Source organism: Lissotriton helveticus, assembly GCF_964261635.1.
Source record: "Lissotriton helveticus chromosome 1_1 unlocalized genomic scaffold, aLisHel1.1 SUPER_1_unloc_91, whole genome shotgun sequence".
NCBI lineage: Eukaryota > Metazoa > Chordata > Amphibia > Caudata > Salamandridae > Lissotriton > Lissotriton helveticus.
Window position 1 is genome coordinate 535,298 of NW_027611738.1, and position 25,330 is coordinate 560,627.

Consider the following 25,330-nt stretch of genomic DNA (forward strand, 5'->3'; position numbering starts at 1 on the left):
TCCTTCCAAAGCTTTGCATTTGATTTTCTCTGTTTTTAAATTCTCAGTGAACCAAGGGGCAGGGGGCGGTGGTTGTTCACCTTCTTAATAGAGGGTGGAAGACAGGGATCAATGGCATGTAAAAGCCACTTTTGGACGACACCCGAAAGAGTGACAGACATTTGTTTTGTGATAGGACATTGGAAGACAGAATCTTATTGAGAGCTTCAATGTCCAGTTTTCCCCAGTTCATAGTTGGTTTCCTGATGCTAGGTGCGGCTACAGGTGAGTTCACTGAGATCTCGAAACCAAGCCGATCGCAAAGTGATCAGACCAACATTAGGGAAGAGCTGGTGGGCTTTGAATGTTGGATAAACTGGAGAAAATAGGGTCGAGTAGGTGGTCGGCCACATGAATGGGACCGGAGTTGCAAAGTGCAATATTCAATGCTGCCAGATAAAAGTAGCGCTATTAGTACATGCAGAGTCATCCAAACATAAGTTAAGGTCGCCAAGATGGAGAAGTTGGTGGCATTTAAGAGAAAAGGGGTTATTAGGTCAGGAAAGGATGAAGCCCATGGACCGGATGGCCCAGGGGAACGATAAACTAGTATGCCTGAGAAGGTGAACTTAGGGGTCAGGGCAAGCTTAAATAAAGCTGCCTCACAGCTCGTAAATGGCAGGTCTTCAAATTTGCACATGTAGGACATTTTATAAATTATAGCAATGCCACCACCTGTCTTGGAGTCCCTGCCTTTCCTGACTATAGCATAGTTAAACAGTAAAGTTGCAGCTACATCAGGGCCAGAGCTCATGTGCAGCCATGTTTCAGTAAGAAACATTGTGTAAAATAAATAGTAACTTGTAAATCCAGTATTTGTAAAGCGCACAGCTACCTGGAGGCATCCCGGCGCTTGGGGCCATTGGGAAAATTAAGCGAGCTGCACGCGTCCGATCTGGGGCCATTGAGTAGGGGTTAGGCAGGACGCCTGCATCGACTAGAGCGCTTTCTCGGAGGGAGAGTGTAGCCGAACAAAATGGCCACCCGGGCAGGAACAGCTCCTCAAAGTACTAGTGCAGGAAAAAAAGGAGTATAACACCCTCAGTAAAGCAGAAAAATAATGCAACAGCAAGCAACAAAACTATAAGCATCCCTAAACCTAGAAAGGTAGACAATGGTTTTCGCAGCCACCGAACATGACTACCCCGTCTCCATCTAGGAATTGTGGTAACAAATCTATAGCCCTTTTGCACAGTCACTCATGCTTTCTCTCAGAGAAATATATAAGGAATACACAGCGGACCTTGCAGGCAAGTGAAAACAGAGCATTAGTACTTCTTAATACTTTTAAATTTAAAGACAAAAACTTGGCTGCTTCTGTTTTTATTGTATATACCATCTTTATGTTTTTTATAGACTGTGCTGTATCTTTTTGATATCCCGGTCTGCAGAAGGACTTCCCCGATTGAGCAGAGTAAGTCTTTCAAGCCCGACATCCAGAGCTGTAGGGGCAAATTAGCAGACTAGTTGTTTGGAACCTGACTATTTTATTTAGCGACTTATGTGTAGTCATCACAAACATTTCTCCTGCTTGGGGATTGTAATTATGGTGTATAAGATTTTTTAGATATGGAAGTAGCAAAACTATTATCAGACTTAAATACTTGAGGACTGCAACAAAAGATTACAGGCTCTACTCACTCGGCGCGCCACAATCTTGCACTTAATCTTCACCACGTCTACTGCACTGACTTGTGAAGCCCATGCCTTTGACGTGGACTGACCACTCAGTACTCTTCTTTCAAATACCTAAAGCAGGGTTGCCTAAGAAACAAGATCTGAGCAAAAGAGTCTCTTGAAAATGTCAGCGCATTACTCCTATCGCTGAAAAATTGAATTTCTCTGTAACCTCAAAGGAACACGACATAAACCACACCTTAGCGGACTGGTGTAAGGCTTTAAATTATGCCTTTGATAACATTGCTCCTTTTAGAACGCATTCTAATAATAAACAAAGGACTGGCGCCCTTTGCTATCCTACAGAGCTGAGCCCGGAAAAGTCACTATGTAAAAATCTAGAGTGGCATTTAATTACCAACCCTTGTGACAGAGACCAGACACCTTTATTGCGCTCTTTTTTTAGGTGCTAGATTGTTGGCTACTGTGAGGCATTTCTGTTCCTTAACTCTGAGTCCTATAACTAATGTCAATCGACTGGGAGATGCGTCTGGTTAACTGAATAAAGTCCAGAAGGTCTTGGGTTCTTTTTGTTAAAAGGTAAGGATGTTTTATGGGATACAGCCATGGATTGTTGTATGCAGACTGCATTTTATGTACTGCCTTGGTATGCAGAGTATAAAGCTGACAATTCTAAAACTAATCCCCATCCTGGAATAAAAGAAGACACGCCTAAAAATAGCTTATCCTAAAAACCCACCTTCCAAAAACAAGATACCAAACAAAAGGAGAATCTTAGGAGCTTCAGGTGATGTCCCTAGTGTCTGATTACTGGTGTTTGTTTAGGTTTACAGGAGTCCAGAGGTTGCATAGCAAACCTTGTCTATGCATGCCGTGTATTTTTCATTCATTATTGTAGTATTTATGTAATCCACTCATCGCGTGCCAGAAGGGAGATGTGTGTGGCTAGAGTTGTTTATATAGCCCAGACTAGATCTGGTCTGTGTCTCCTGCTTCTCAGCTTGTACCCGTAAAAGTGCATCAATGTCTCCTTCCCTTGGAAGCAAATCCACCTGTATTCCAGTTTAAGCATATTTATTCTCATAGAATCAGTTTCAAAATCCACTGATCCTCAAGTAAATTCAAATTTAGTCTTCCCAATTCATTTTGGGGGTTCTCCCTTCATCAGGGGGCGCTCGTGAGGAATGTATGTTGTATGTTGTGTGCGGAAAATAGTGAAATAAGAATTAACCTGCAATGCAATCTAATCCTACATATACATAAATAAATAGTTTACTACAGATCCTAACCGCATGTCTGCATTTGTGTTATACCAGGGTCTTACCCTTTTCAATAGTGAGAGCTACTTCTGATCGAAGAAAATCATCCTGATCTACTGCCTTTATCACGTGGCTTAGCTAAGGGTAGATAAATGCCAAGCAACTTAATTGCCCCCCTAGAACGCCCAGTCCTGCTGCAGTGAACACATAGCATTTGTAGCACTGGGTTAGGAAAGGTGTACCTGTAGGGCCCCTTAGCCTTTGTAGCACAGTTAGGTTTACCTGCGGGACCCCAAGCATTTATGGTACTTGTAGGAACGGTGTATCTGTGTGGTCCCCAGGGACGCATTATGTTAATTTTATTCTTATTAACGAATCACATCTGAGCAGTGAGTGTTTCACTGAGGGTTGTGGCCTCTTTCTCCTGCAATATATGGGATGACATTGTTCTCTCTGAGTACGTGTGAAGACAAAAGACTTCTGTTATCTGGTGAGTTGCCAACCTGTTCATTGGCTCCTGTACAGATCCTGGCCCTGCTTTAACAGTTCAAGATTAATGTCCAGTAGTGGCAGTCACAGTATAAGGACTGTGAGCAAGACCTGCTGTAGAGTTTCCGCTGTCCTAGGAAATATTGTAGTGTAGCTCCTATTTTCCCAATAGGCTCTGCGCATTGGAATAATACCTACAGCAGTAAAGGCCTAGGCCAGACGTTAACTAGGTCTACTACTGTCGATACTAGACTTAATTTTTGGGTTTGCCAGCTAAGCTCAGAGTTCGCTAGAAACTTTCTCGAATGTTCAAGGAAGGATTAACTTCCCTGATTAGACAAGAAGGGATTTAGTTTCTGACAACCATAGAACATGACAACTTTGCTCTCCCCTAATCAAGAGTCAATCTCAAGAGTCGTGTGAGCACAAGGCAATTATTTTACTCAGTCAGTACGTGCATTCTTAGTCTCATCAGAATGTAGAGAAAAGGAAGAGACGGGCGTATTCAATAAAAGATGTTATTTATTGATCAGTCTCTTTTCTCGTACAAGAGAAATGGATCGATATTATTGCGATACTTATTGTTAAGTAAAGTGCATACATTAGAAGCAATAGTATAAAATAATACTGTAAAAACATTGATATGGTTTCTGAGCCATATGATGTTTAAAATGATTAAAATATATTTACATACACATATACATTTGACTAAACGTACTCAACTGGTGTTTCTAAATACGCCTACCCCGTGTACCTGACCTAAGTCTAATGCGTGGGCGGGAATAGAAAGTTACAGTTTAAGTTAAGTTTGTTTTTGCCAAGTGAATAACTAAAGAATTCTCTAGAAGGGGTTATTCAGTTCTGTACCTGGAATTTAGGATGAATGAGGAATGGTATCTCTTTCTCTGCTCTCGATATTCCAGGCTGCCTGCGAGGGCTACCCGGAAGCGCCGGTGCTGGGTCTCTCGGCTTGAGATAGCAGCGCGTCTCTCAGCGCGTCAGGAAGGCGGGGCTGCTGCCTGCGGGGTCTGCTTCTGCTCTGCTTCGGCAAGTATGGCTGCTCCGTCTTGTCACCACGCGTGTGTTTTGCATAGGGCAAGGTCGGCAATATTTATACCTTAAAGGTGCCGGGATTGACGTAAGGATGGACATAGGTACGTCAATAAAGATGTCATACGACTTGCTCGTTAGCACATTCTTTACTAAAGTTCTCTGTGAAATCAAAACAATGGCCGCACGGATTATCCAGGTTGTCATAGGTTTGATTTGTTATGAGAACGTCGTATGCCTTATCAGGGGCTGGAGGAATGTCGCTTGTCTAATTAGATCTCAAGCGTTATGACCTAATCAGATAACACGTTCCTGTGCCGTAGTGTGACTGCGTCAGATAACGGTATCTGCATCATGGGGGTTTTCTTGCCTCATGGGCTGACTGTTAGTTAACTAGCTAGTAAGTTTAACCAGAATAGGGTCAGGAATAGGGGGATCGATTCAGAACCTATAGTACTGAAAATATATACTGAAAAATTGCAGTCATATATATCGTATGCACTTAAGCTATGAATTAAATGCAAAAGTAAACACGCATTGTTATGCATTATTGCTTGTTGGTATATGAGAAATACACATGAAATGGCTCTTAATATGGCTATACAGAAAAAAAATCGAAACCATTTCATCACATAATATATTTTGTGAACATACCAGCGGGCAGCTAAAGTCTATATAAAGTCTATGAAGTATCTAGAAAAATAGAAATCTTAGTTCTCTAGGAATAGTTTCTTACTTTAAGCAGAAGATCAGTGTCCCGGGAAAAAATATATAGAAAAATATTTTAGGGGCTTGCTGAAAAAAGTTGCTGTCCGTGAACTGGATTGTAATTGTTCATGTGACTTTATTTTTAAAGTTGAAGGCCGAATTCAGGGAACGCCGTGTGCGAGTTTACTCAAAATTCTCTATTTCTGTTCCGGAGAGAACATCATATCATTCAGGCTTTCGAAAAAACTGTCAACAGCTTCATGGGAAAGTTCCTCTAAGTCGGAAATAGGGGTAACCATGCATTCGTGCGCATGATTGTCTCCATTGACATTCTGATTTGCATTGCTGACAGAAGGTCGTACCTGTTCGATGCTGCTTTCATCTTGAACTTCACTACTCTTCAATCGCAGTGGTGAAGATTCCAGGAATGCCGTCATCAGAATTGGCAGCCTTTGAGGGCAGCACAGTGCGTGAACCTTGGTAGGAACCAACAGTGTATCTGCATCCACCGGCGCATCCGATTGTAGCGTCAGACAGGTGTCTAACACGCATTCTTCTCCGCATAGCAGACACCTTAGTACAGGTAAAACACACCTTTGCCACATTGGTCGAAATGATAGAAACCAAGTCATGTTTAGGTCTCTAAGCCGGGAGAGTCCCAGGATTTTTGATATCCGGTCCCGGTATCCAATGGCTAGGATCGTATCTTCCATTGTCGCGAGAGTTTGTTCTGTGACATGGGTTGCCATAACGAAAAATAAGGACTAGGAATAGGATTCCTGCAATTAGTCCCAGGATCAAGGGAAGTCCGCCAAAAATCGAATGGACGAAATCTGGAAAAATACCCAGTAAGGCTTTGAATGGTGTTAATGCCATCGAAAATACTGTCTTAAATACCTTTGAGACCCCAGTGGTATCAGAAATATTTAAGATTTCGCTCAGGATTTCTGCGAAATGTACGGGGGAATTAGTTGATAATAATGTATGTATCTCTGCAGTCGTCCTTGCGACTTGTAGATCATACGTTTCTTTAGATGACGTGAGCCTTGTAGGCGTCTGAAGAAGCACTGTTTTCATTCTGCTTAAAGTGTCTATTCGAATAGAAGTAATTTTCAAACCGGGCCATGCCCTTGCCTCCCTGTCTGGAAAGGAGCTGGGGAACAAAGAACGTCCACAGCACTTGACCTTCGCCGTCGTAGTGACGAGATAAGGAGTCCCGGGCATAAGACTACAACATCTGTGGTCTACAATAAGAATGTAACTCCCATTATAGAGTCTTTGAAAGAATGGTTCTATTTCAGTTGCAGGTGCGCCTTGCTGGTGACATGAAAGGTTGTATGAATTCCCTTCACAGGCTCCGTGCAAACTAATACCGTTACACAGAAGCGTGCCGCTTAGTGACATAGCACAATTGTTGCCACTAAGAAACACTTTCTGTCCTTTGTTACTGACACATGCATGTGAATAGGGCAGGTTCCAAGTTGTTTTAAGGTACCCCTTTCCCAATTTCTCGTACATGCCAGCCTGTATATATTTTTGGCAGTATTGAAACCTGAAGGTTGAGATTGGAATATTTATGATTCCGTGGATTATCCATTCACTGACAGGTCGTTCTGACATTGTCAACGGTAATCTTTCTAGTTTTTCAATGCTCAAGATTGTATAATCAGCACCCTTCTGCGCCATACCGATTTGTCTATCAGTAAGGTTAAAGATTTGGAATAGTGACGTTGTGTTGATTAAACGCCAAGGCACATAGCCAGAACGCAGATTTTGTAACGTCCAGCCAAACTGTACAATAGAACGCAATTGTGACTGACCATGTTGTAATAACAGTAAGTCTTGCGATAATATATCGATTGCTGAAGACACAATGCTGTCCAATGAAAAAATTCTGGAGGACAGAGTCATTAACCCATTGTCCACTACAGAAAGTGATTTTTCCAAATTAATACGGTCAATTTCCCGTATTCTTTCTGCTGTTTCAATTTGAGTAACCTTCCAGGCCTCATTGTATGCTGCATATACAGAGGCTGCTATGAAACGCTTATGACGCTGTTTGCGTGGTCCCAGTATGAAATCACGCAAGTCAGCACCATTAGTAAGTAAAGTTAGGTGTTGCTTAATTTCAAGCAGTGTGGAAGACTGTAGCCATTGAAGGCATAATTTGCCCACACTGTAGGTTGTTATTATCCCTGGGTGATGTCTTTGGGGATATCTAGGGTCTGGCCTGGTCATTTTGAAACCCTGTGTTTTATTCAGGAATCTATCTTGACAGTTATTTGTATCTGTGGGCCAGATCAACCATTGTTTCCAATCAGGATGTGTTCTGTTTTGGTTAAGTATATGGTTTATGTCTATTTCTTCATCTGTATCAGAGTTATTGCTAAACATTGTTGGCTTTGGAATAGACGGGTTATTTAAATCTTTGATTTTGGCTAAGCCAAGACAGGTGGTTTGTTGAACAGTGTCATTTAAAAATATCATTTGTTCTGGGATCATGCAGGCTCTAAACAAAGCTTCTATACCCTGTACTTGCCATTCTTTTGTACCCCAAACACTTTTCAAATCAACATTTTTATCCCAATAATCAAATCCAAAAGTATTCATTTTTTCAAAGAATGAATCTGAATATATCAATTTTGTGTTGGTTATCATGGTTTTCATCCCTGTCTTGTTTGACAATTTATAATAAAATGTTTCAGCATTACTAGTGTTAAAACCTTGAAAGTATGAATATTTGTCATAAACGGTTCTAGAGCTCCCTTTTGGAGGTGTAGCACAATGTTCCCATTGATTAAAATGTAAAACATTTCTAGGTTGTGCAGATTTATGCAAGAAATGGTTACCATAGTGGTTATAGCAATACATACTATCATAATTTGTAGAACCTTGCAAATAATCATGTTTTGTAAATTTAGCAGACATTACTAAGTCAGACATCATATTGTTTATACTTTCAAAGTCCCAATCATCAGCAAATGAGTTTGGTTTTGCAAAGTCACTCAAAGAGATCTTAATTTGGTGTGGATATTTCAGGATCTCGACTGGACCATAAATTTCATAGTCAGTGTTGTCCCAGGCTACCCCACCAGGTATTGGAATTGCTGTGAAGTTGGCTGAAGAAAGTTCTGAAGAAAGTTCTCGTTTCTCGACGTGTGAAGATGTGTGTGGTTTGAGGACCAAGTTGATGTTCTGACTTGCTGTGTCCATTTTAGCATATTTTCCCTCAATGAAGCGTCCCAAAGTAAATACCATGATGAGCCAAAGTATGAGGATAAATGCACCAAAACCCACCCAAAATTCAATCCATGGAGAAATCAGATATGTTTCTTTTACTTGTTTCAAAAGTTCCTTCGCTTTGTCTTTAAAGGATTTTGATGATGGCTGTGTCTTTTGTTCGCTGAAACCGTCAGAGGAATCATCGAAGTTGATGAAGTATCCGGATGCAGTTCTGTCAATTGTTCCAATTGGTTCAGGATTTTTGTTTCTTGCATTTTCACTTGGTACTTCTGTGTAGATTGGTGTGTCTCTGCTAAATGTCTTTATTTGGGTTTTCAGAGGTCTTAGTTCTATTGCATTGTTGCATAGTCCTTGTTGTTCTTCTGTAGGCGTTTCGAATGTGATGAGCCTCTTTGATAGGACCTCTGTACTGGTAGCAAACCTTGGTGTTCTGCTACTTATTGGGAGTCCACTTGGCCTACCGTTGGTTATCGGCCACATGTTGTGGTTTTACCAGGTCGATGGATACAACTCGGTTCTCCTTTTTTCCAGCAAGTGGCGGTAGTACAACTGATCTTGTCCCGTTGACAGACAATACAGGAACTGCTTTTCTGTAAGAAGGCCCAAATTCCTTCTTTACCGCGATCTTCTCTCTGACTAGATCCCCGACTTTTGGAATCCAGACAGGTCTTGCTGGGACAGGTGGTGAATCTTCAGTGGTCGTTGGCTGTTCTTTCAACTGTATGTTGCTCAGGTCTTTTCTTGTTTTGTTTAAGTCCTGCAAAATAGCCAAACGGTCTTTGACATCAAAGCTTTTTTCTATTACCACTGAAGTCTGACTATCAAGGTCAGAGATCAACATCCTAGTTCCAAATAATAATTCGTACGGACTGAATCCCTTCAGAGAATTTCTTGGCAAGTTATTTAGACTACGTTGGACACTTATTAGATGTTTGACCCACCCAGCTCCCGAACCTAATATCCTTTCCATTATAGATTGCTTTCTGCCTTGGTTTTTTCTTTACACCATCCCATACCCTCAGGAAGGAAGTGAGAAGATTCCCGCTGGGCTGTGCTCATTTGGCCATTTTTTCCCCCCCCCAGGCTGGATTGCCTGAGAAAAAGAAAAAAAAATGGTCGAACGTAGCATGCTCTTAGCGTATATGCCATTTAGACTCGCAAATCTTGTATAACAGTCCGGACGTCAGCCGAGTGCTGGTGATCTACATTATAAGTGGAAACTAGCCTGTATATGTTAATCGCAAGCCATTCTTTTTGCTGATAATATTATCTGCCTTGATTCGACGAGGTATTAAACTGCTTCTCTCCCCACTGCGATCTCTGTTGCAGTTTGGGCAGTTTTTTACAAACATGGTGTAGTGCAGGCTCATGCCTGGCCACCAGTACCGTGATTGTAATTCTTCCAGAGAATCTTTTAATTTAAGGTGTCTGAGACCCTCGCCGATATGTGCGTCTGCGATTAACAAGCTTCTCCTGTCCATGTTTGGAATCACTCTATCCCCCACTCCAGGGATTCGAGCAAAAGGAATGGAGTTTGCATCGATTATGTATGTATAATTGAGTGGATAGTTGATCGGTAACGCTGAGCAGTCGCCTTTTGATGACGTTTTTACTGCCAGCATTGTTTCACCGTCAATGTTTTTTAATGTACGCTTTTTTCGATCTACGGGAGCCGGTTTACTGGCTGCCGCTGCGGCTGTTTCAGCCAATGAATTCCCTACAACGTGAACGCCATCACGCTGGTGACTCAGTGAGTGTGTCACGTGAGTCTTTGGTAGTTCTTTTTTCAAAAGAGCTACCTATTCCATGAGCAGTCTCTGCTTTATTGGTGCATCCGTGTCATCTTTGTAATCGTTCTGAATCCAGGTCTGCAAATCCTTGTTATATGCTTTGACGCAGAAATATGAATCTGACACTATAAGTGTCGGGAATTCGCGATCCGCATTATCTAGCGCCATTTTCAAAGCTAATATTTCAGTTTGTAGTTCTGAATTAGTTTCTACTGAGTGTGATTTTGTTAATAGAGGTCTTAGTTTACCTCCGTGCCACACTTCTTTTGTAATCTCACATGTGGGATTGTATGCATGTTCTCCCCAAACGGAGGGTTGAGCATGTCCGTCTGTATAGATTACACAGGCGTAATGTCTCAGAGGCAGAATGTCGATTGGCAGAGGATACGTCTTTTCATATTTAAGATTTTTTAATTCCTCTAGTTCTGGATCAAAGAAGTAATATACTTTGTCCGTTGTGATTGAATTTACCCATTGTAACCATTCTGGATCCAATGTTGTTGTTGGTAAATTACACGGTGTTGTTAATGCCTCAAAGGCTGATTCTGCTGTTCTGACTGTGATATGTCTACCGTCAGCTATGTCTTTTTCTCTAGCTATTGCGGTTTGAACTGCTTGAACAATTTTTCCTTTGTTGCTGAATCTCTGTTCAGCTTTTGTGTACAAATGTGATTTGAATGCAATTGGTACCTTATCTCCTTCATTAGAAGTCAGGTATGTGAATCCGCATCTCCCTGGGATGACTCGGATCACAAGGTTGCGTGTATTATCACGGGTTTCTAATTTTGTTTTAATTAGCATGTCTGTTTGTAAGGATCTCAAAATTTCTGTGTGTGCTTGAGTCCAACTGGATCTTTTAAAGTCTGGTTTAATTAGATCATAAAGGGGTTTGACCCTTTCTGCGTAATTTGCAATATATGTTCTTCCGAAATTTAGGAAGCCTAGAATTGACTGTAGGTTTTTTAGTGTTTTAGGAGCTTGGATTACGGCACATTTCTCTAGGAAATTGTCTGCCAGGCTTTTGCCTTCACTTGATAACTCATATCCTAAGAATAGGACCGTCAGATGGGCAATTCTGGACTTTTTGAAGTTGAATTTGTAACCCTCTGCAGCGAAACCAAGTATTATGGTGTTCACTCTTTTCAAGTGAGTCTCCAAGTCATCATCTGTTAAATAAATGTCATCGACATAAGATAATGCTTCATCATCATATAGTTGTAGTAATTCTGTTACTCTCGCTGAGAATACCCCCGGGCTGTTCTTGTACCCCTGGGCTAACCGACAGAATTGTTTTTGAGTGCCATTTACTGAGAATGCAGTTAAATATCTGCTCTCTGGTGCTATGTTTTGACAAAAGAATCCGTTGGAGATGTCCAAGGTTGTTTTGTATTTTTTGCGCACTATGTTATTCATTAGTGCAGCACTGTGTGAGTTTTGCACTGCAAAAGTTTTGCAACATGTGTTAAGGTGTCGGTAATCCAAAACTAGACGATATGAATTGTCTGGTTTGGAGACCGGAAACAAAGGATTGTTCATTTGTGAGGTGCAAGTTTCAATCACCCCCTGGTATTCTAGCTGATCTAGTATTTCATTTACTTGTTTTTTAGCTTCTTGCTTAATTGGGTACTGCCTTTGTGCAGTAGGTTGTGATTTTAACTGGATTTTGTGAGGAGGAGAATCCTCATCCCATCCTACATGATTTTTATATAAAGCAGGTGCTAAGGCCACTGCCCACTTTCTAGCAAGTGTATATTTTTTATGAATCGGGATTTGATTCGAGAAGGCAGGCATAATTACTTCTTCGCCATGAGGGCACTCCCTGACAAACTCTGGTGGCCAGTCTTTTTCAGCTAGAAGGATGTCATAACCCTTTGAGAGGTTATCCCAAAATAGTCCCCTTATTTTCCTAGTCTTATCTCCCTCGAGACGTAATGTTATCTCGTATATTTTGTGGGGCTTGCTAACTCTGGTATCTGCAGTTTCCACTTGAAGGTATTCATTCGTGTCCACTGTCTCCAGATGATCCATAAGGACTTTGCGAGCTATGCTCACCTCTGCTGCGCTGTCTAGCATTGTCTGAGCCCATTCTCCGTTTTTCAGTTGTGTCCTCAGTATTCTCGGCATTGTTAACTACCTTGATACTGGCTACCTTCTTTTTTGGAAATTGTAATTTCTTTTTCAGTTGAGCAGGTTCCTTGTCTTTGGACTTGGCGTCCTCTTCTGATCGTCCTCTTCTTTCCGATTTCTGCGAGGAAGTCTGAAAAGATTGAGAGGGACGTGTATCAATGTCTTGATATCTATCAGGTTTTTTAATATTATCCCTATTTCTAAGGTTATATCTATTCCCAGAGGGTTCACTCTGAGGTGACCTTTGTCTCGGGTTTGGAGATTTCTCTCTTCGCCTAGGAGACCTTCCTCTGGACTGGAATTTCTTTTCTCTTGGATTGGATTGTTTGTTTCCATCCCAGTTCTTTTTTGGTGAATTATTATTATTATTAAAAAACATTTTTTCTGGACTTGTAGTCAGTTGCGGTTTTACTGGTATTCCACCTAGACTATCTCTGCCTAGTTCTTCATAGGATTTTTCTATGATTCTGGCAATTTCAGCTGGTTGGTCTGCTATATCTGTCTCTTTTAACCTCTGGCGGATCGCCACGTTTGCTGCTTCACCCTTTATGTTGGCTAGTAATATAGCCGAGACCTGCTTGAAGTCTTTTAGTAATTTCATACCAAGAGTTAAAGCAGGTTCTGGACCGTATTCATCTTGAATTTGTTTTAGCACATCTGGTATTACCGAAATGGATGGAACACCGTGCGTTTTTGTGTAGATGGAAGCAAAGACTGTACCCCAAGTGTCACAGTCCTCTATGTGTGGTGCGATTCCCATTGGGAGACATATAGTCAGAATCCTGTGTTTTTCCAGCGGGGTGGTGTCAGGAAACACCGCCTCTATTTGGGTGATTTGGGCGCCATGTAGTGTAGCTCCTATTTTCCCAATAGGCTCTGCGCATTGGAATAATACCTACAGCAGTAAAGGCCTAGGCCAGACGTTAACTAGGTCTACTACTGTCGATACTAGACTTAATTTTTGGGTTTGCCAGCTAAGCTCAGAGTTCGCTAGAAACTTTCTCGAATGTTCAAGGAAGGATTAACTTCCCTGATTAGACAAGAAGGGATTTAGTTTCTGACAACCATAGAACATGACAACTTTGCTCTCCCCTAATCAAGAGTCAATCTCAAGAGTCGTGTGAGCACAAGGCAATTATTTTACTCAGTCAGTACGTGCATTCTTAGTCTCATCAGAATGTAGAGAAAAGGAAGAGACGGGCGTATTCAATAAAAGATGTTATTTATTGATCAGTCTCTTTTCTCGTACAAGAGAAATGGATCGATATTATTGCGATACTTATTGTTAAGTAAAGTGCATACATTAGAAGCAATAGTATAAAATAATACTGTAAAAACATTGATATGGTTTCTGAGCCATATGATGTTTAAAATGATTAAAATATATTTACATACACATATACATTTGACTAAACGTACTCAACTGGTGTTTCTAAATACGCCTACCCCGTGTACCTGACCTAAGTCTAATGCGTGGGCGGGAATAGAAAGTTACAGTTTAAGTTAAGTTTGTTTTTGCCAAGTGAATAACTAAAGAATTCTCTAGAAGGGGTTATTCAGTTCTGTACCTGGAATTTAGGATGAATGAGGAATGGTATCTCTTTCTCTGCTCTCGATATTCCAGGCTGCCTGCGAGGGCTACCCGGAAGCGCCGGTGCTGGGTCTCTCGGCTTGAGATAGCAGCGCATCTCTCAGCGCGTCAGGAAGGCGGGGCTGCTGCCTGCGGGGTCTGCTTCTGCTCTGCTTCGGCAAGTATGGCTGCTCCGTCTTGTCACCACGCGTGTGTTTTGCATAGGGCAAGGTCGGCAATATTTATACCTTAAAGGTGCCGGGATTGACGTAAGGATGGACATAGGTACGTCAATAAAGATGTCATACGACTTGCTCGTTAGCACATTCTTTACTAAAGTTCTCTGTGAAATCAAAACAATGGCCGCACGGATTATCCAGGTTGTCATAGGTTTGATTTGTTATGAGAACGTCGTATGCCTTATCAGGGGCTGGAGGAATGTCGCTTGTCTAATTAGATCTCAAGCGTTATGACCTAATCAGATAACACGTTCCTGTGCCGTAGTGTGACTGCGTCAGATAACGGTATCTGCATCATGGGGGTTTTCTTGCCTCATGGGCTGACTGTTAGTTAACTAGCTAGTAAGTTTAACCAGAATAGGGTCAGGAATAGGGGGATCGATTCAGAACCTATAGAAATACACGACAATATGTCTCAATGTAGGAAAGGGCCTGTTTTGGACATGGTTAGCCTTCCCTTTTTACCTGGAAAATGATATAGTATTTACTGGAAGTGCACAGGGTCCCTGCCAACCAGGTCCCCTGAGCCCGATCTCCTTCCCTTAAATGTACCTGTCGTTTCCACGATTGTCACCCCATTAGCTCACTTATAAGTCCCTTGTAAAAGATACCTCTGGGACCAAGGGCCTTGTTGTTTAAGAGGGTCTCTAAAGGCTGCAGCACAAATTATGCCATCCAAAGGGACCCCTCACCAAGCACATACATACATACATACTGCCTCTGCAGCTGTGTGTCTTGGTGCAGACAAAACTGAAGAGTCGACATGCCACACATCCCTGTATGCGATGCCCATAGGGACTGTCTGAGATATAGGTAGACACCCCTCTAGCAGGCCTTATAGTGCATGCTGCTTTAGGGATACCTCCTTCAATGTCCTTGTTGATTCCTGGATATTACAAGTGACCAGACAAGCTCTATAGTAAGCACATTGGCTGGACACTTGTCATTACGAGTTCACCAGCCTCATGAAGGTTTCTCTGAAATATGGGATATTTGATACCAAACATCTCAGCATATTAAAATTGCATTGATTGCAGTGTCCGATTTATTAAAAATTACACACAGAGTGCCCCTTAGATGGGTCCCCTAAGATCTACCAATCCTTAGTGTGATCATCGACTGGCCTGAGCCAGCCTGCTACCACCAGACAGTATCCTGTCCTCATGGGGAGAGTGCCTGCGCACTTTGAGGTCGAGAACAATGCCTTTCCTGGGTGGAGGTGTTCAACCCCAGCCTCTTCTGTTAGAGGGAGCAAGCTATCTTCCTGGCCTCACCCCCTTTTAGGTGCAAGGACAGGTGGCAAATCTTAGATAGAGCAGGAGGTGCGCCCCCCCCTCTGCCAACTCCGCCCCTCAGGTGCTGGAGGCGAGGTGAGGCACACTTTGTAGTGCCCACCATCTTGAAGATGATGGGACTTATTCAATCAGGGCTAGGACTGTGTCCCCTTTCCACAGGAGGTGGGCATGATAGAGGGTATAGACACCCCAGGAAAGGGGCCCATTAGCCTCTACCTGTCACTCCCTTGTAACACCCTTAAATCAAGATTTTAGGTGGCATCCCCAGACCCTGAATTTCAGTTCTTGGCGACCTAAGAAGAGCCGGGCTCTGCGGCCTTCTCTGCTGGTGAGGCTCTGTAGAGAACTATGGACTTGGTCCCAGTCCTACTGGCCTGTCTGCATCCCTGGATGATCCTGAACCAAAAGGCAAGTCGTCTTGCAGCCCAGCGACCTCCAGAACCTTGGGAGGACTACCTGCCTTCGATAAAGGGCAATCTAGTTTTATGTAGTGGGATTTGGCCAGGGAGTGTCAAGACAAGCCAAGCTATGTTACTCACTCTATATTTGCAGACGTTTTGTTTTTGGTCTAATAACTTTCACTAATGTGCACCGTATTTTCGGTGTCAACACCATCGATTGAGGACTAGTTCAACAAAAAGAATTAAAAAAAGTACCTGTGTCTTGGCAAGATAAACAGTGTGCTGGTCATTTTTTCAATCAAGTCTATTATTGAGCTCTGAATTCAAGCTGCCATTTAATGTAAACAGGGTCATTGATTTGGCAGTATCAGTATCTGTAGTTAAATTAGACAAAAATAAATTCTAATTGCCACCTCCCTGGCACCCTGAATGGCCGTAACCCAATCACCATCGCCAAGCGTGCCTAGATCCCTCCCGCACAGCTCTCCGTGTCCCCAAGGCATCCAGAGAATTGTAGATCAACTTCTTAAAGATGGGTGAGATTGCTTTTTCAGTCGGGGGATGCATCAAGCAACTGCTCCCCTACACAGATGTGACCTTGCAGAGCGTGACTCATCCGAAATGTCAGAACCGTTTTTATTCACCTAATTTATACTTTTGTTGTAGGGTCGTGAAGGACACAAGCGCCTGTCCCCTCCACACATCGCCGGGCTGTTCTAAGCTAATCAATCCCCATTTTGTGAAGCCCTGCCATCCTCCCACTGCACTTAAGAGATCACCATCATACAGTGGAGTAATTTCAGTCAGCTTACCTTCTCAGCCTAAACACTTGGTAGCCTCTCTCCACACCTTTACCAATGTTTGGGTGTGAGTAGGTAGGGTGCACTCATACTTTCTTCGATACAGCACCAGGGTGGGGTAACCTCTCTTGCCCATGGCCAATCTATCTACCCAGTAAGCAGGATCCTCACGGTCCATAAAAACCCAGTTGTTGACTGCCACCAGCTGCGTGGCCCAGTAATACTTAAGAATGCTCCGGACCGCCAGTCCACCCTAATAAACTCCCCTCTGCAACTGCCATCTCACAACAGGAGCCGAAGTTCTCAGTTTACCTTTTGAAAAAATAGTCTGGTGGGATCTTAAAGGAAGTTTTTTACACGATGTGCAGGAGGCCTTGGAGGGTCATCACTTTAATTAGGGCCAACCGGCCCAGTAAGGAAAGCGGGAGCGCCCGCAAGTGTGGGGCACCCCTGCGAAGCCGGTCTAATTTTGGGACTACGTTCCTGCCTGTGGCGCTCTTCTAATAAACATGCCCAAATATTTGAAGCCATGTAGTGCCACCCTAACTGTGCACCTAGAGTGCAGCCACAGGGTCCCTGGCGCCAGCAGGCATATTAAGGACTTCTTTCAATTGATCTCCTGAATGATCTCCAAATATGTGAAAAATTTGTAGAATTTGTTTACTCAAGAAGACTTGTTACGTGTCATATAGCAAAAGGTCAGCGTAGAGGGAGAATCTCTCATCCCACTCCTGATCAACTGGAATACCTCATATGAGAGGTGCTGGCGAACCCATGCATGTGTGAAGAGCATAGGAGACAAGGAGCATGCCTGTCGGAGGGCAAAGACTCAGGAGACTGTATTATTGACGCGCATGCAAGCTAGAGGGGCCACATACAAGAGCTTGACAGCAGCACCACTGGTTCAGCAAAGGAATCCCCTGTTGCATGCGATACTCCATTAAGGTGTCGGAGATTTAAGCACGTTCCCTGGTGTGGCATAAAGCCTGATTGATCAGGATCAATCAATCAATCACAGCATTTATATAGCGCACTACTCACCCGGAGGGTCTCAAGGCGCTAGGGGGGGGGGTCCGCTACTGCTCGAACAGCCAGGTCTTGAGCTGCTTCCTGAAGGCCAGGTGGTCCTGGGTCAGGCGGAGGTGGGTCGGGAGGGAGTTCCAAGTCTTGGCGGCCAGGTAGGAGAAGGACCTTCCCCCTCTGGTGGCTCTTCGGACGCGGGGGACGGCGGCGAGGGCGTGGCCGGCCGATCGAAGCTGGCGTGTGGGAGCGTAGAAGTTGAGGCGGCTGTTGAGGTATCCGGGGCCTTGGTCGTGTAGGGCTTTGTGTGCGTGGGTGAGGAGACGGAAGGTGATTCTCTTGTTGACCGGGAGCCAGTGCAGGTCTCTCAGGTGTCCGGAGATGTGGCTGCGACGGGGGATGTCCAGGATGAGTCATGCTGATGCAATTACTGTCTGCAGGCAGATCGCCAGGGCCTATGCAAGGACCTTAGTCTCAAAATTAGGCAGGGAGATAGGTCTATAAGACCCCCACTCAGTTGCTGGTTCGTCCTTTTTTGGGATGACCACCACCTCAGACGTTCTTTGGTCCTCTGGGAGACACCCTTATTTTCAGGCAGTCTTAAACCTCCTCCAAAGGCATTCCCTGATTTTATCCATCAGGAATTTATATAATTCTAAGGGGAGCTCATTAGGCCCCGTCGCTTGCCCTGTTTGCAAGGTTCTTATTGTCTTATTTATTTAGTCTACTGTCTGTTCTTGGTCTAGTGCGTCTCGGTCCTCATTCGTTGGCATTGGCGAGGTCAGGTCTTTCAGGAAGTATTTCCGTCCCCTTGTTGTCAGTGTCCTCAAGGATCCAGTACCGTCCTTTGTCTTGTCTCTCTAACCATGCAAGCAACTCATTGGCTTTATCACCGACATCATAGAGACAATGCTGGGTAGCCAGCGTATGAGTGCACGCTATTTTTCATTAGTGCGTAATGTGTGCTGCTTCAGTAGACGGTGTAATGGGGTAGAAACTGATTCCCCACATGCCAAGCACATTCCCTGTCCTGAGCCTCGCCATTCAATTTACGTTCCTTCTGCATTCCCCCAATCAAGGCTTGTGTCTGGCCTCGAATCACTGCCTTGAATTCATCCTGTAGCACGCAAGCTGATTCAACAGGCCGCCTTTTGTCCTTAAAATAGAAGTCTGCTCCATCTCTCATATGAGCTTTGAACGTCTTGTCTTTTAAATATCACGGATCAACCCTTGGGGGTAGCATGAAGGCCACAACCGGACCATCGAGTTGCAACTCCACCAGCGAATAGTCTGAGATCGACCCTGCTATGTGTGTAGCGGCGCTAAAATCATCTTTATGGACAGTCTGGGTGAAAAGATAGTCAGACTACCAGACATGCCAGACTACCATGTGCGGCAGACAGGTGCATCCGGTTCTGATATCCTCTTCCCCTCTAGGGGCATTTAGGAGTATCATGAATATAGTATAGGTGCAGTTCTGGCACTCCAGTCACCCCAATGCGTGTATGCTCTGTCGTAAGCGTCTTACCCTTTCACAGGATGAGTCAATCATGTCTGGGTCTCTTTCCTGTTTCCTGACACTTGAATGGACTCGAGAGAGCAGTGACCCACCAGCAAGCTTTTGTCCTGGATGTAGTACTGCATTTAGTAGGGCACCCACTCTGTCTTTTCTTTGCAGTTGCATGAAGATCAGCAGTCCCAAGGTAGCAGTCACACCTGGCCTGTTGGTAAGTGCAGCCCCTCTGGAGGCCCAACCATCAGCAATTGAGCCCACACTGTGGCCGGCGTGTTCGACACTGGAGTCGTTGTCGTCCCTCATGGGCCTTTGACACAGAGTAGTCAGAAATTCAGCAGCTAAAAGCCCAACACAGGCTCTCCTGGAAGTCAGTAAATTCAGACCCCGTTGTGTTAGGAATTTGGCTAATGCAACCATGAATGGCCGGTTGGCAGCACACAAATGTCCAACTGGCCCTCAGCAATCATGTTGTCGTAGAGTTTTATTTTCTGCCTTGAACTGTTGGGAGAGTCTTGGTGGGGGAGGGCAGGGGGGTTGTCCCTCAGATTAGCTGGCCCTGCTGGATGGCTTTCCGGCCCGCCCTACAGATACCGGGGATGTGTCAGACCTTGCTTCTTCCAGGACAGCCTTGTACTCCGGATGGATAGTCACCCTCCCTTCCCTTTCTTACCAGACAGGCAGGCTTCAAGGCAGACTTCTAGGCTCTTTAGGACAGATACACAGCTTCTCCATTAAGTAATTCAGCCTGCAGGTGATGTCCCTTCAACTTAGATAGACTGTCAGGCTGACACCATCCCTGGTGTCACAGCAGGCACCTGAGTACTTTGTAGAGCACATTATTCCTTGGTTACAGAGGACTTTGAATGAGGATATAAAAGAGAGATAGATGGTCGCACTTGTATACACAACTGGCAGGCAGGAGATGCAGTTTACTCTGTCGCACTCGCACATTACATTTATGTTACGCACACCAACACCTTAAACACGCACTTGATGTTAACGAAACGTCTGGGCACAGGCATAGAAATGGAGCATTACATTGGTGTGTCAGTAGAAAGCCACTCCACTGACCATGATGCAAAGATCTCATCAGGCTATTGATCCTTACAACAGGGTGCATTGCCACCACCGCTCTAGCTGTTAAACCCATGACAGTCCTCTGCCATAAATGAGGGCACACTTAGTGTGACCCTCCAGGTCACAGGACCGGTCCAAGACCTCTCATAGTCACTTGTTAGAAGTTGCACAGTACTGGGGTGGCAGAAAAATTACACGTATTTTTTTTTACTTTGTGGTAGATTTACCCCAGTAACGTGCTGTCACAAGTTTGATGCTATGAACTGGGTAGTTGCCACGAGGAACAGATTCTTCTGCCTGTCAAACCACATGCCATTCACTATTTCATAGTGTGTTTCTGCTTTTATTAACAAAGTGTTTTAAGCAGGTGGTATATATATGCATGTGGTTGGTTGGGGGGAGAATGGTGAAGCAAGGGAGGGAAGAGGAAAGCATTTTCTAACAGAGGGAAGAATTGTGTGTTTCCCCCAGTTAGTAAAAAAAACAGCATACGTCTTGGCTGCTTCTGCTGCACCCAGAGTCTTGTGCGTCTTTTCAGTCTAATTTTCCTGTCTGGAAAACAATGGTGTCCTGTTTTTCTGCACCCAGTAAATCCAGGAGCAGAAAAACCTAACAACTGATAATCAGGTGGAATAAAGTGAACACATGAAAGTACGCCTTAATTTCCTTTCCCTTGATTCATACTCTGGACCATAGTTGAGGGAATGGTCTAGGCATAGTCCTCGCAGCACACAACAGATTGGCCTCTGCCGCACGCAAAAACTCAAAAGTCAGGATACCAGATACAAGTAGGTGGTAACTCAGGACAGGGGAAAATGACTGTTGTCCGTGGAGGGAAATTCCCGTACCAGAAATCTACATTAAAAATTAATTAATAGTATTCTTTTTTAAATATCTGTTTGGTACCCGTCCATATGACTTTAATTTCTGCCTTTGGGATTCTATGTTACAAGTCCATAGGGTGCATGTATCCTTTGTGAGCTTAATAAAATGTTGAAAATTCTACAATTCCTCACTCCTACATCCAGGTACTCTCATGCTACCATTCTACACACTGCTCTGTCTGAAAAACAGCTCAACATTTTCAAAATTCTGCATTGATTTGGCTTGTAAATATTATTTTTGGAAATGTACATGTATTAACTATTTAATTTTAATACTATAGGTGATTGAAATTACGGACGAAGAAAGCAGGATTTAGCACCGGGCAACTGAATGTCAATGCCATAAGAAGGGTTATTTTGAAAAACTGAAGGACATCCATCATTCTACGTTTAAACAATTTCCAAAATCTAAGTGTGGTGAGGAAGTGGGAGCTGAGGAAAGTACTATACCTGTAAGCCAAGTCTCTCATTTTGCATTTCATTAACCCAGAGCAAAGTCATATCTGTGCACAGAATAACGTTCATCTAAAGCGTCGTGTAATTCCAGAGAGGAAGCACACACTGCATAAAAGAAAGTTATAAGAAAAGGTTTCTTCTGCGTACCATCAAAGAAAAGACACTGAAAGAAGACTCTGAAGCTGAAAATCACCTTTGTTCGACAACCGTTTTTAACCAGTTACGCAAGTTTGAGACTATTTGACTCTAGATAGAACACCACGACCCACTCTGCTCACTCTTGCAAAAACCTTAAAAATACACCACTTCATTGTGTCTATGACCATCTCAGATTGTTTCCTTTTTATTGTGTACTGTTCTGTAATCCTATGTAAATTGCCTCAACATTATCTGTTGTGCAGGAGTGATATGTTAAACTGTTAAATATAAAAATGGTTTAAATGAGCACCATTGCGCTATAGCTGATGTAAATAAATCCTCGTCTTCAGAACTACAAATCTTAACCTTACACCAAACAAAGAAAGGGTAAAAGGAAATGATGTTCTGTGACTGGTGATCCACAAAAGTACTGTGCACGTTCTAACTCCCTCAGTTACTGCCATTACACCAGTGCAAAAAGGTGCTTATCAGTTTAATCATTAAATATCAGACTAACACATTATCACTTCATTGCTAAGAACCTATACAAATAGATTCGAGAAAAACTTCAGTCACAAAATAAGTTGCTGCCGGCGAGACTATAACCTAAAGACTATTATCTGCTAGAAACATTTCAACAGGTGTTATAGGACTGCTTCCCCACATTTCTTGCTCAATTCAAGTGTTGAGAAGATTACACACAATTTCTTTTAGAGATAAATGCTGAACATTATCTAAACAAGCCTGACTGTAAAATCGGGTTAACTTTTACCGTGGCATATAAGCAAGAGAAAACTAAACATAGAGATATTAACTCTAGGAATACACCTTATAAAAACACGGGCTGTGAGAACAAATTCAGTGTTCAAGCCCGCCTCAATCAAGGCAAAATAACCGAAGTTGGGGAATAAAGATACCTGTGCCAAAAAAGATACAGGCATAAATCTCATCTCACAGAATTTGACAGAATGCACCCTGGGAAAAAACTCTCTCAGTGCTTTGTATGCCAAAAAAGTTTCCGGCGTAAATCTTATCTCACTGAGCATATGAGAATCCACACTGGGGAAAAACCTTATCAGTGCTCTGAATGCCAGAAAAGGTTTAGTGTCAAAGCGAGTCTATATCGACATGCATTAACCCACTCTGTGGAAAAACCTTACCAGTGCTCTGAATGCCCAAAAAGTTTCAGCCGTAAATCTTATTTCACTGAACATATGAGAGTCCACTCTGGGGAAAAACCTTATCAGTGCTCTGAATGCCAGGAAAGTTTTTGTAACAAACAAAGTCTTTCTCGACATGTAATAACCCACGCTGTGGAAAAACCTTATCAGTGCTCTGAATGCCAGAAATATTTCAGTGATCAAAGCACTCTCGCACGGCATACAAGAACCCACACTGGGGAAAAACCTTATCAGTGTACGGATTGCCAGAAATGTTTCATTGACAAAAACAGTCTCACTCGGCATAGAAGAACCCACACTGGGGATAAACCTTTTCAGTGCTCTGAATGCCAGAAATGTTTCAGTTACAAAATCAGACTCACTGAACATACAAGAATTCACTCTGGGGAAAACCCTTATCAGTGCTCTGAATGCCCAAAACATTTCAAAGTTAAATCACTTCTAACTGCACATTTGAGATTCCACACTGGAGAAAAACCTTATCAGTGCTCTAAATGCCAGGAAAGGTTTTATAACACACAAAGTCTTTCTCGACATGCAATAACCCATTCTGTGGAACAACCTTATCAGTGCTCTGAATGCCAGATATGTTACAGTGTAAAAAGTAGTCTCACACGGCATACAAAGATCCATGCTGGGGAAAACCGTTATCAGTGCACTGAATGCCACAAATGTTTCAGTGAAAAAAGCTGTCTCAATCGGCATACAAGAACCCACACTGGGGAAAAACCTTATCAGTGCCCTGAATGTCAGAAATGTTTCAGTGAAAAAAGCCATCTCATGCTGCATATGAAAACTCACACTGGGGAAAAACCTTATCAGTGTACGGATTGCCAGAAATGTTTCATTGACAAAAACAGTCTCACTCGGCATAGAAGAACCCACACTGGGGATAAACCTTTTCAGTGCTCTGAATGCCAAAAATGTTTCAGTTATAAAATCAGACTCACTGAACATACAAGAATTCACTCTGGGGAAAACCCTTATCAGTGCTCTGAATGCCCAAAACATTTCAAACTTAAATCACTTCTAACTGCACATTTGAGATTCCACACTGGAGAAAAACCTTATCAGTGCTCTAAATGCCAGGAAAGGTTTTATAACACACAAAGTCTTTCTCGACATACAATAACCCATTCTGTGGAACAACCTTATCAGTGCTCTGAATGCCAGATATGTTTCAGTGTAAAAAGTAGTCTCACACGGCATACAAAGATCCACGCTGGGGAAAAACGTTATCAGTGCACTGAATGCCACAAATGTTTCAGTGAAAAAAGCTGTCTCAATCGGCATATAAGAACCCACACTGGAGAAAAACCTTATCAGTGCTCTGAATGCCAGAAAAATTTCAGAGACAAAAGAAGTCTTTCTCAACATACAATAACCCACACTGGGGAAAAACCTTATCCATGCTCTGAATGTCAGAAATGTTTCAGAAACAAACTCAGTCTCACTCAACATATAAGAACCCACACTGGGGAAAAACCTTATCAGTGCTCTGAATGCCCAAAAGATTTCAGACTTAAATCACTTCTAACTGCACATTTGAGATTCCACACTGGGGAAAAACCTTATCAGTGCTCTGAATGCCAGAAATGTTTCAGTGACAAAAGAAGACTCACTAAACATACAAGGACCCACACTGGGGTAAAACGTTATCAGTGCATTGAATGCGACAAATGTTTCAGTGAAAAAAGCCGTCTCACTCAGCATATAAGAACCCACACTGGGGAAAAACCTTATCAGTGCTCTGAATGCCAGAAATGTTTCAGTGAAAAAAGCATTCTCACTCAGCACATAAGAATCCACACTGGGGAAAAGCCTTATCAGTGCTCCGAATGCCAAAAGTGTTTCAGCCGTAAATCTAATCTCACCGAACATGTGAGAATCCACACTGGGGAAAAAAATTATTAGTGCTTTAAATGTCAGAAAAGATTCAGAGGTAGAGATGGTTACAAGTGCAGCACTGGGGTCTCTCCTGAAAACAGGTGAGTAAATTGGAATTCGTTGTTCGGCTGATTTCAGGTGAATATTTTAAAGTTCCTAAACTCCACACTTAGAAGAATTTCCAAGTGAAACCAGTCAATGTTAGCCTAAGGAAGAAAAGTGAGTTATCGGCTTTTAGGTAAGTACTCAACTGGCAGAGTTAAGGTTCTGGGGATAGATTCAGGGGTCTCCCCGGGTCAGGTAGGTACAGTTGGTACACCCTCAGCGGCACAGGGTAGCCAGGTGCAGAGGTAGGTAGGCCCAATGTTATCCAATGAGAGGCAGGGGGCCTTCGGTTGATGGCTGCTGGCTAGCAGGCCATGCGGCTGTGAGAGCTATGCTCCTGGTCACTTGCTTAGGTCAAATGGGGAAGTAGGATAGGACAAAGGTTGCACTGCCAGGGACACTCAGGCGGCTGGGTGCA

At 43.2% G+C, this 25,330-nt stretch overlaps 1 protein-coding gene across 2 annotated transcripts in view; it reads left to right on the forward strand.

The window, feature by feature from the left end:
- Nucleotides 1-25,330, forward strand: part of LOC144806636 (uncharacterized) — a 67,686-nt gene extending 42,356 nt beyond the window's left edge. For both annotated transcript variants that reach the window (XM_078672954.1, XM_078672953.1), the window contains exon 4: nucleotides 21,427-25,330. In XM_078672954.1, the coding sequence (XP_078529080.1) occupies nucleotides 22,708-24,834 (2,127 nt within the window). In that variant the 5' untranslated portion in view covers nucleotides 21,427-22,707 and the 3' untranslated portion in view covers nucleotides 24,835-25,330. The remainder of the gene's footprint in view (nucleotides 1-21,426) is intronic.